Source organism: Propithecus coquereli, unplaced genomic scaffold (genome assembly GCF_000956105.1).
Source record: "Propithecus coquereli isolate 6110/MARCELLA unplaced genomic scaffold, Pcoq_1.0 Scaffold46, whole genome shotgun sequence".
Taxonomy (NCBI): domain Eukaryota; kingdom Metazoa; phylum Chordata; class Mammalia; order Primates; family Indriidae; genus Propithecus; species Propithecus coquereli.
This window is the reverse complement of record NW_012150396.1, coordinates 2,545,673-2,557,488: the sequence shown is the minus strand read 5'-3', so window position 1 is coordinate 2,557,488 and position 11,816 is coordinate 2,545,673. Positions and strand designations below refer to the sequence as shown.

At 39.4% G+C, this 11,816-nt stretch overlaps 1 protein-coding gene across 1 annotated transcript in view; it reads left to right on the top strand.

Annotated features, from left to right (window-relative positions):
* The first annotated feature begins 1,168 nt into the window (after positions 1-1,168).
* Positions 1,169-11,816, top strand: part of LOC105818956 (chromosome unknown open reading frame, human C4orf32) — a 37,243-nt gene continuing 26,595 nt past the window's right edge. Inside the window, exon 1 of the mRNA XM_012655106.1 lies at positions 1,169-1,532. Within this exon, the coding sequence (XP_012510560.1) occupies positions 1,374-1,532 (159 nt within the window). The 5' untranslated portion in view covers positions 1,169-1,373. The remainder of the gene's footprint in view (positions 1,533-11,816) is intronic.

The window sequence follows — 11,816 nt, the reverse complement described above, 5'->3', positions numbered from 1 at the left end:
TTTGTGATATCCGAAAACATCTCTTCTAGTCCCTGGAACTACTGTGCGGGGGGAGAGGTAATCAGAGAGGGCATGAGTGACAGAGACTGCGCGCGAGAGCTGCGTGTGCGCGATCATGACTGCGTGTGGGACGGCGCGACGGCGGGCGTGTGAGAGACTCCCGGAGTCTCCCGACTACAAAACACAGGGAACGTGTCTGTAAAATAAGCCTATGACTTTCTGCCTATTTCAGTTCCCTCTCTGAGCCTAAAAACTTTCAATAGAAGATCCTAAATAACTCCGATTCTTCTCCATACCAATGCATATTTACTTTGCATTGACACGTAGCCGGATATTTTCTCTACATGATACTCATTTTCTCAACGTACAGGTAACAGATACACACAAAAATTTTGATATTTTACTTACATTTCGATCTCCCTCAATTTCCCTTAACAAAATGGATGGGTTAAAAAAAAAAAAGAATTATAAATTGGAAGTGTTCCCCTTACCACACACTAAGACGTATTCTTACTCGTTTATAGAAATATACACAAAGCCAGATACACGATCAAATAATCCCAAGGTTCCAAAACCAACACACGCCAGCAAGCGCTCAACAGACAGAGACAGACAGAGACCTGCAGAGAGACAGTCCGAGGGGAGCCAAAGGGAACGAAAGAGACAGAGAAATGTGTTTTCCCCAGAAAGGACGGACAGGCAGTCAGGAGCACAGCCAGGTGCCAGGCAAGACAGAGAGACCCCGCAGGAGAGTGCGACTGGGTGTGTGTGTGTGTGTGTGTGTGTGTGTGTGTGTGTTTGCCTCTCTCACACCCACACCCACACGCTCTCCTCTCCTACAAGTGTCCTCTCTCTCACACACACACTGTCTCTCTCACACAGGTAGATTCTCTTTCACACCTAGTCTCCCTCAGTCTCTCGCTTTCTCATACACAGTCTCTCAGTCTCACACGCATGATGTCACGTAGTCTCTCTTGTGTACTCTCTCTCTTATACAGCCTCTCTTACGCAGAGTCGCACACAGTCTCTCTTTCCCCCTCATACACGCAGAGCTTCTCTCATCATACACAACCCCCCTCACACACACACACACACACACACACGCACGGTCTCTCACACACCCCCTAGCTCCGCGCCCCCGCCTTGGCCCCGCCCCCGCATGGGCTCCGCCCGGCGGCCGGGGGCGGGGCGAGCCAGTGACAGGAGGGGCCGGGCCGGCTCTAGAGGCGCCCAGGCCGGCGGGGCGCGCTCCGGCGGTTCTTGTCAGCGGCTGGCGCGGCAGATCCCACAGCGGCCCTCAAGCGGCGGCGCTGCCCGAGCGTCGCGGCGTGGCCCTCCGGCGGCCGCACCGGGCGTCCGGAGTTGGTGGCGGGATGTGTTCAGCCGGGGAGCCGCTGCGGGGCGGCGGCGGCGGCGGGGAGCCCGACGAGGACGGGGACGCGCTGGCGGAGCGGGCGGCGGCAGGCACCGAGCGGGATCCCAGGGCTAGCCCGCGGCGGCGCGGGCTGCGGCCGCAGGAGGAAAGTGAGCAGGTGAGCGCGGGCGGGAGCGGCGGCGCGCCCCGGCCCCGGCCCGAGCCCCACCCGGCGGAGGGAAGTGGCCTGGGGCCGGCCGCGCCCCGGCGCTGCCCTGCGTGGGGCTCGGGCCGCCGTGGCGCGCGGGAGAGCGGCCCGGGGAGCGGTTGGACGGCGTCGCGCGTGTGTGGGCGCGAGGGCCGGCCCGGGTCGCGCGTGTGGCGGGGTCAGCATGGCCGTTCCGCTGCCGTCGGGCAGGTGGTTCCCAGGCCGGCGCCCGGGGCTCTGTGGAAATGCCCTCCACAGTGGTCACTCATTTAAAAACCTTACTTGTGAACACTTTCTTTCGACTTGGATTCGGTCCGCCTGTGCTGTGTCTGGGAGACAGCGGCTCTCCTCCGCCCTCCATCTTGTGTCTGCGAGCGCTCACCTGGGGTCTGGAAGGGGTGGGCGGTTCCTCCCCGCGGCCGCGGCTGCGGCACGTGTGGGAGCGAGCGCCACGGTGGGTGGCTTGACGGGGACTCTCCCAGAGCCGGGTCACATGCACACAGTGAGATCTAAACTTCATTTTAAAAGTGAAGAAACAAGAAAATTGCTTTCGGTTGATACCAAAAGGAAAGAACTATAAGAGGCCAGCCATAATAAGGAAAAAGTTGAGATCAGTTTGATCTCATTAAATAAGGTGTGATCGTGGGCATATTCAACATTGGGCAAGAAATTTAATTTAAAAACTTGAATTACATGTGGGATGAATACTCGACAGCAAATACAGGAATTAGACCTTCAGAAATACCCGAGATAAGCCGATCTATAGAATTATATTAAGGAGTAGAAATTCAGATGATTATTGGCCTTCACTGCAGCCTGTGCTATTGGGACAATCCATTAATACCTATCTCTTCTCATCCTTCTCCATCTATCCTTTCGGTCACATTTCATAAACTCCAGAATCATCAGTAAATGCATTAATAAAAGAAGTATAACTTATATTACTGCAGTGTTACTTAGGAAACAAATTAGAGTATGTGGCCCACAAAATATGCGTTGGCATTAGGTTTGATCACCATAGAGGAGTGTAATTTTTCATGTGTGACAATATAAGAGTTGGTGACTGAAGCAAATAATTGGTAGCTAGAAGATCTTCCTGATTCCCTTCCTGGTGGTTTTTCCAGTTAACTGTACATGACTCAGTAGCTGAAAGGCTTGGTTTCCTCTTACCTAAGTTGCTCAACTGGAAAAGTGAAGAAAACAGCAACAAGAACTCCTTTGGGGGTGGAGGGATAAGTTTGAGCAGAAGTTTCCAAAGTAAATTTGCAAATGACTGTAAAGGAGCATGTAAAATACGAAATTTAAGTTTCTGTGGATTTCATCAATATGACAATATGGACATCATCAGTAGCTGTGGTTTTTCCAAAATTGCTTATGGTACAAAGCAAAAGGATGAAAAAAATAAAAAGAATGAAAAGTGTATTCTAGAAAACAGATATTACTTTGCATACCTGTTTCCTTCATTGTATGTCATGAAAATTCATTTTCCTAGACTCCTTTGAAAGTGTTATTTTTATTATTTTATTTTACCTCATGACTTACTACTGTACTCTAAGCCTACATACACAATAATTGAAAATCACCCCTGAGATAATGCATTTCCTACTACATCAGCACCAAAGAAGAATTTCTTATCAAGAAGCCAAAAAATAAGCAAAAAATTGGTGCAGCCCAAATCTTTGGTGTAAGAAGCAAGCTTTTGTGATAACTCATTTCTTGGTAATATTATCACAAAGCCTCATTTTCTAGTTTTTTTCAAGTTCTGCAAATGAAAATTAAAATTGTTATGCACTGCCATGTAATGATAGTGGAGATAATTTTACATGTATAAAGATGTGTGAGGGAGAAGTAAATGAAATTAACTATAAAACATATCCCAAGGAGTTGTGAGATGAGTTTTTTGTTTATTTTGTTTGTTTTGTTAGTTATTTTAAGGATACAAGGACTCCAAATTATAAGTGGAATATTTCTGAAAAATTGATTCCTAAGCTAGTGATTTAGAAGTTAAAGTGAACCTCTCCATAAAAACAATGATAGAAACAGAAACAGAACCAAAACTAATTAGCTGGAAATGAGGCAGAGGCTATCTTCCTGCTGGCCTTTCTGCGTGTCACGCTCACTGGGTGTTCCAGAGTCTTAGTAGCCTCATGGATGCTGAAAGGGAATTGTAGACAGCAGCCAGCAGAGCCTCCCTCCTGCCTGGATCAGGACCATGGTCGTGGTGTGCTCTTGAACTCACTAGCTCCAGAGGCACCTGACTTGTGCTCCTTCAGCTCGCTCAATTTTGTCAGCCCCTAATTTTCTGTATTAAATCTCTTTGTATTTCTATTTGCTTCACAGAGTTTTGCCCTTTCCTGATAATTTGATGAAGCAGGTTTCTTTCTTGGGCTGTTTCCAGGCTGAAGGCTCTTCCACATGCTGATTTCCTTCACTGATTTTTCTTTCCACTCCTATCTGAAAGGCTCATTCTTTCCCATCAATCTGGAAGCCTCTTGCATCAGCTTTTACTATACAAAATCTATTTTTGGCTCATTGTTATTATAATACCAGATCAAAATGTATCTGTATTTTGGTATTTATTTTATGTATTAATAATACTGAGATACTGGTAATAATACAGGTGTTCTATTATAATAATAAGAAACATCATTTTTTACAATTTGTCCTTAGATGCTACTCCATTTGAGACAAAACTAAGGCTCTGTTATTCTTCTGGCCAGGGTCTTTCCAGGTAGGATGATTGACAAAGGAGGCCTGGTTAAAATCAAGTATCTGGAGAAAGGAGGCCTTGAGAGAACAGATCAAGTACCCTAGATGAAGGAACTGTGTCAAGTTGGATGTAGGAGTCAGGCCTCTGAGAGAGATGAGCAAGAGAGAGAAGCAATTTCAGGGGATGCCCAAGGAAGTGAAGGGATAGGACACAGCTATTCCATATACGTGTTGGTAATTGTGTACATGAAAGATGATCCAAATATGTTCATGATGGTGAATGCCAGGTGGTTTTATGTCAGAGATTCTGTGCCCTGCTGCATAGCTGGAAGGCTAAACATCACGAGTCCTTTTATTGTAAGTCTGTAATATCAACGGCATCAGCTTAGATGAGGCACAGTGCAGGTCACAGCGTGAATAACCTAAGATGGCCCTGCTTACATAGAGCACAGGGAGTTCCCATTATTCTTAGATTTCTTAGATTGACTTTAGAATCATTAACTCTAGCTTTATGGTCTTTCTTTATGATTATAAGAAGTAATATATACTTTGGAAAATTAAAAATGTAGAAAGATATAAAGAAGAAAATAAAAACATTTGAAATCCTACTCTGGGTAATATTTTGATATCAAATATCAAACATTTGGTATTACTATGGTATATTCATATATTAATATCTCTCCATATGTATATATGCATTTATACACACATATTTTTAAGATGCTTTAATATAAACAGAAATAAATTTTATATCTTCTTTTATCTACTTAGAAGGTTGTATCATTTTTCCATGTTATGAAAATTCTGTGAAAACTGTGTTTATTAGGGCTGCCTAATATTCATTCCCCTAACAGTGCACATTTGAGTTGCTTCAAACTTTCTTTTATAAATAATGCTGTATGAAAATCTTTGCTTGTAATTCCTCACACTTATTCCTTGGAATAGATTCCTAGCAGTGGAAGAACTAGGTCAATGAGTCAAACTCTTTGAAGCCTCTTAAACATCCTAAAGAATTGCATTCAAGAAAGGTTGTACCCATGTACACTTCCAGCATTGGTGTGTAAGAGTGCCAACTGGAAACCATCCATGCCAGCAATGAACAATAAGATTTATAGATTAATCTTTGCCAATTAAGGCTAAAATTTTATCTTATTGTTGTAAGATACTGCTGGAGAGGTTTAGTAAAACATTCATGTATTTATTGGGTATTTGTATTTCTTTTTAATCATGTTCTTTGACCCATGTTTTTCCTTTTGGTGGTATTATGAGGATATTAATCCCTTATTTCACATTAATTGTAAATATTTTCCCTGCTTGCTATTTACTTTATAATTTTATGATATTTGTAATTTAGAAATGCTTTAAATTTTTATTAGTCAAAGGAATTTCTTTTTTAGTAATTTCATACACACACACACACATACACACATCACACTTATTTCCGTATATATTTGTTTAGAAATTCTTTCTAATCCTACAATTAGTTAAATATCCACCTATATTTTCTTTTATGGTTTTTTTTTTAAACTCTCGTGTGTTTAATCTCCTTAGAATAACTTTATATATTGTGCAAAGTGTGGAGCTAGTCTTTTATTTCTAATCATTGAATAATCCATTTTCTCCCTTGCTTGGCAATCCTTTATAGTAGGTATATATATGTTATATATAATCTATTTAGGGTATATATACCTACACACATTTTTATATATATATATATATTCACTATAAGTCTGTATTAAGTTTTTCTATTTTTGTTGGTATTATGAAAATAATTTTTTTCCATATCATGTTTTATTGCCACTGGTTTCTAGCTATTGGCTTTTTTATGTACTCAGTTTTTAACTGGCTACCTTTCTAAATTTTATTCCAATACTAGTAAATAATAGTATCTCTTAGACTTGATTCTTTTGCATTTTCTAGGTATATAATCATCCAGTCTATAGATAAGAATGCTTTTGCTTCCTTTCATCACATCTTGATGCCTCATTTCTATTTCTTGCCTTTTGCAGTGCCTGGAACTTTCAGAACAATGCTGGTTCATAGATATTTCAGTAAATAAATGAAAGAAATTCTATACTAGCATTTATCAAATTGGGTTCCACAAGATGATCTGTAAAAGAAAAAGCTAAAAGCAAAAATGAAAATGGTGGAGAGGGGTTATATATCCTCTTTGATCTATCAGTAGAAATGTGATTAACAGTATGGATTCTAGGTCAAGAATATCTAGGTTTGCCACTTACTAACTTCAGGTGATTTAATTAACCTCCCTGGGCTGTAGCTTCTTCATATAATGGGAATAATAATTGTATCAACCTCATAGGGTTATCAGGAGGATTGCATGAGTTAATAATACATAAAAAGTGCTTAGAGCAGTCCCTAGCACATAAGCTAGCATGTGAGTGTTAGCTGTTGGACCTAACTGAAAAGAAATCTGAGAAAGGTACTTTTAAGTTTTACAGCCAATGCAGTTAGAAAGGCACCCTAGGAGGAAAGCAGAATAGAACAGTGCTTCTCAACGTTAATGTGCATAGGAATCAACTCTTATTAAATGCAAATTTTGATTCAGTTGGTGTTGGGTAAGGTTTGAGATTTTGCATCTCTGACAAACTTCTAAGTGAGTCCAATGCTGTGCTCACAAGCCATACTTTGGCAAGAAAATAGAGGATAAGCAAGCCAATATGCAGTATTCACCATACTTGCCCTTCAACATAGTGTCAGTAATAGATAATATATAGGGGAGTTATTTAACTATTTCCTCAGAAAGTGTATGTTTGAACTCTTGGTAAGGTATGAGAAGCCAACAGTTGTTCCCTTGGGCCAAGTGATTTGCTATAGGTCCTACAACTCACTCATGCTAGAGCAGACCAGAATCAATCTCTGAACTTCAAAGCCAATGTTCTTTTTATATATACAAAGAGCCCATCAGATGATGGGAGAACAGTCTGACAAATCTTCTGCCCTCTTTTAGATTGTGTAGTTCAAAACTAGATAATCGTTTATACCCACTTCCTTTCACATCTTTTAAAAGTAGTTTGCAAGCAATACTGTAAGTGATGCTACCCTAACTTAATCTCATCTTCTTCCAGTCACTAGAGTAACTCAAGTAATAATTTTGCATATGGTAGGCATCCTTTGTTCATTTTTTATCATTATCCAGAGTGGAACCTTCGAAGTTAGTGACTCTCAACTGGGAGCATTTGGCAATCTATAATTTTTCACTGTTGAGGCTAAGGGGGTGCTACTGGCATCTAATAGGAAGAGGCCAGGGGATACTGCTAAACATCCTATAATACACAGAATGGTCCCCTACAGTAAAATACCATCTGTCTCAAAATGTCAATAGTGCCAAAGTTGAGAAAACATACTCAAATGTGTAAGCATTACAGTTTTGAGTTGTCAAAAGTAATTACTCTGCTAGTAGATATTCCAATAGATAGGTAAAAATTGTTTATTTTCTTGAAGCCTAAATTCTAAATAGGTAGTCTCCCAAATGACCCCTTTTCTCTGTGTCTTTCTTTCAGCAACTCCTCATGTGCAACTTGCTCTATTTTGCTCTCCCTTTCACTTTCCTTTTCTGCCTCGCTTTCCTGCTATGCCATCTCTTTTCTACCTCTGTTGAGGCTTATTCTCCCACGTGCTTTATTCTTCCCTACTCATCTCAGCCACTTTATCTTTTTCTCCATATCTTTCCCCCTTAGCTCTTGCTCTTCTCTGTAGAAGCAGAGCATTATGAAACAATGAAAAAGGTTTTGGAATGTGTGACAGTTCTAATTTTGAATCTTGGCTTTACTATTTATACTTTATTAGCCCTGTGATCCTGATTAGTTTTCCCTCAGAGACTCAGTTTCTTCATTTGTTATGGGTGTACTGCTCCCCACCTCTTTAAAGGTCTTAGGAGGAGTCTGTGAAATTTTGCATGCAAAATGCCTAACACATAGTAGGTATGCCCTCGGTAAATATTAGCGCCCTATTTCTTCCTCATGTTTTCTGTTTCTCATCTTTTTCTCTGGTTCTCCTCTTATTTTCCTCTACTAACCACATCATGAACTGTATTTTTAGTAGTAATTCTCAGATTTATAAAATAAATATAATTTATTGAATAAAGTATTAATATTTTCTATTCTAAAAATTAGATAAATTGTTTCATATTAAATAATTTCTAAGAAACAAAAAACCCTAAACCTGATTATGTTGCTTCTTATGTAGATCTTTGGTAGATTTTTTTTTCCTCTTGAGGGTCACTGATCCTTGGCAGGAAAAATAATACCCACCCTCCTTGGTAAAAGTTATTCTCAGTCTCCTATTCAAAAGAAGTAATAAAGCAATATTAAAGAGGAAAATTAAAAGTACGGTGACATCAGGCTTGCCCTAACAGGCTTAAGTAGAAACTCTGTATCTTTATTTATACTTCCTTTAAGCCTTGTGGCCACACTATCTTCAGTGTCTGTCTTCTCTACAGTCACAATCTTATCTTGCAATAGCAGCCACCTATCTTCAAAAACCTTAAGAGTTCCTTCTAGTTATATTTTGGTACATTAACTGTGTTTGTGTGTGTTCAAGGGAATTAATAAGACATTTGAAATATGGCTTCATTTGAGCAGAAAACTGAATTTCCAATTAACTTTATGCAAAGGATACTTTCTATCTTCTGATCTAATTTTTTCCCCATATCCAGTGAGTGTTTTTTTGTTTTGTTTTGTTCTGTTTTTCATTTAACTTCATTGGCTGCTGAGCCTTACCTTGGCGTAGGAAGAAGAAATGACTGGCTTAATTTGGTGTTTCTGGTTGGGTGCAGTGGCTCACATCTGTAATCCTAGCACTCTGGGAGGCCAAGGTGGGAGGATTGCTTGAGGTCAGGAGTCCAAGACCAGCCTGAGGAAGGGCAAGACCCCACCTCTACTAAAAATTAAAAAAAAAAAAATGAATTTGGCGTTACTGTTTTCTTATAGCAGCAATTGCAGCTTACCAGAGTTCTGATCAAAGAGAAAGCATGATGCAAATGTTTTGAACTTCATGGAAATTGAAGGATAAAATTATTATTAATACTTAATATCTAAATAATGTTAAGAAAAATAAATTCCCATTTGTGGTTTTTACTATATTTTCTTTTTATATTTTTTTGTAATATCCATGTTTGCAAATTTTTTCATTCCCTCTTCCAATTAATCCAAAAAAATTGTTTTCTATTTTTTATTCTTGATCAAAATTTTACTTGGATGCCTGCAGACCATCTACAGAGGTGTAAGTTTGATGTCTCGTGAACTGCAAATTCTGTCAGTCTGACTGAATTCAGAATTCCTTATTCTGTGATTTTTAGAGGTAATAACATAGCAAAAGCAAAATTTTCACAGCTACAAATTGAAAATTGAGAAAGAAAGTCATTTTTCAGGAAAGATGTTTGATTTTTGGCTATTTTCAATAGATAAGCTAACCCATCTTGTGGTAGCATCATCCTGCACGTACAAGGGGTACTCAGTAATATCATCAGACATTTTGTTTTTTAAAAAAAGAAGTAGATTGTTGGAAAAGTACAAAATGTAGAAATTTTTTAACCTACAGTTTGAATTAAGAGAGAGGCTTGAATTAGTCATATTCTTCACTTCATGGCCCACTATTGTCTATCATTATTTCATGCAAAGCCCTTGTTTTATTTAATTTATTTATTTTTTCATTGCCTAACTATTTCCTTCCACTATAATTGCCAGCTGTTTTAATATATGTAATATATATCAAATAATTGAACAAGTACGTCAGTGAACAAGCACATCAGTGGGTTATAAGTGCTATGAAAAAAACTAAAAGCAGGGAATGTGGGTATGGGGTAGAGTTGCTATTTTTAAATTGTTATTTCTTTTTCTTTTTTATTGATACATGGTATTTGAACATAGTTATAAGGTACATTTTGTGGGGTGATATTTTGATACATGTGTACAATGCATAATGATTAAATCAAAGTATTTAGGAAATCCATCACCTCAAACATTTATTTCTTCGTGTTGGAAATATTTCAAATCTTCTCTTCTAGCTGTTTTGAAATATACACTATACTGCTGTTAAATACAGTCACCCCACAGTGCCATCGAAGACTGGAATTTAGCTCTTCTATCTAACTGTATGTTCATACCCATTAACTAAAATAAACTCTCTTCATACCCCCTACACACACACACACACACACACACACGCACACACACATACACGCGTGCGCACACACACACACATAGTTTCGCCAGCCTCTGGTAACCATCATTCTACTCTCTACCTCCATGAAATCAACTTTTTTAGCTCCTGCATATGAGTGAGAAAATGCAATATTTGTCTTTCTGTGCCTGGCTTATTTCACTTTTATGTAAGGTAGTCATGGAAGAGCTCACTGAGGTGATAGTTGAGCAAAGACCTAAAGGAAGTGAAAATTATCTACTTGCCCATGCCTCTTGTTTTGCTTTGACTTGGAGGAGGGTAGAGCCAAATTCGAGGCCCAGTCTTAGTGATTGTGGTAACATATCTTTCTCCAATCTAGATTCTCAATTCTTTCTCACCCATCCCCACTTCTAGTTCTCTATATTTTACCACTACCTTATTCATTTGTTCCTACTGTAAGCAAATGCAAGTCCTTTGTGGAACAATGAAAGGAAAAATAAATTAATTATGGACTTATTTTAGTTAGCAAATTTCATCTTTTAAAAAGTACATTCTTTAAGGAGGATTATATAATCACACCTTATAATGAATTTGTTTAAATATTTTGCTTTGTTTTCAATACTTGGTTCAATTCCTTTGCAATAAGAGATTTAGAGGTTTGATTACTTGTTATGAAGAGGTGAGGATAAGAAGGATGATGTAAGTTATTTAGATTAAGCACATTTTACAAAAAAGGTATTTTCAAAAAAACTACGCTACAGTTTATTGGAATGAGCTCAGAATTTGTTGTCAGAATACTTCTGGCTGGCTGGCTGATTCTGGAGAAGTCCCAGAGTCTATTAGCACCAACATCACTGCATTTTTGTGAGGAGCAAATGCTTGGAATATATGTATTTAATAAGTTTATTGAACAAATGGGTAATAAGTAAAGGAAAATGGGGAAAAATCTAATTAAAACTACAAAGATTGTTTTCTGAAAAGATCAAAAATACTTCACTGGAGCCAAGTACAGTGGCTTATGCCTTTATCCCAACGACTCAGGAGGCTGAGTTGGGAGGACTGTTGAGGCCAGGGGTTTGAGGCCAGCTTAGGTGATATAACAAGACCCCATCCACCATCCAAAAAAATGAAAAAAAAATTGCCGGACGTGGTGGCATGCACCTGTAGTCTCAGCTACTTGGGAGGGTCAGGCAGAAGGATCCCTTGAGTCCAGGAGTTTGAGGCTGCAGTGAGCTATGATTGCTCCACTCCACTCCAGCCTGGGTGACAAAGCAAGACCTCATTTCTATTAAAAAAAAAAAAAGAAAAGTAATTCACTAGTACTCTTCTCTTGGCCAAGGTATGATTTAAAAATTAAGAGTCATCAGGCCGGGCGCAGTGGCTCACGTCTGTAATCCTAGCACT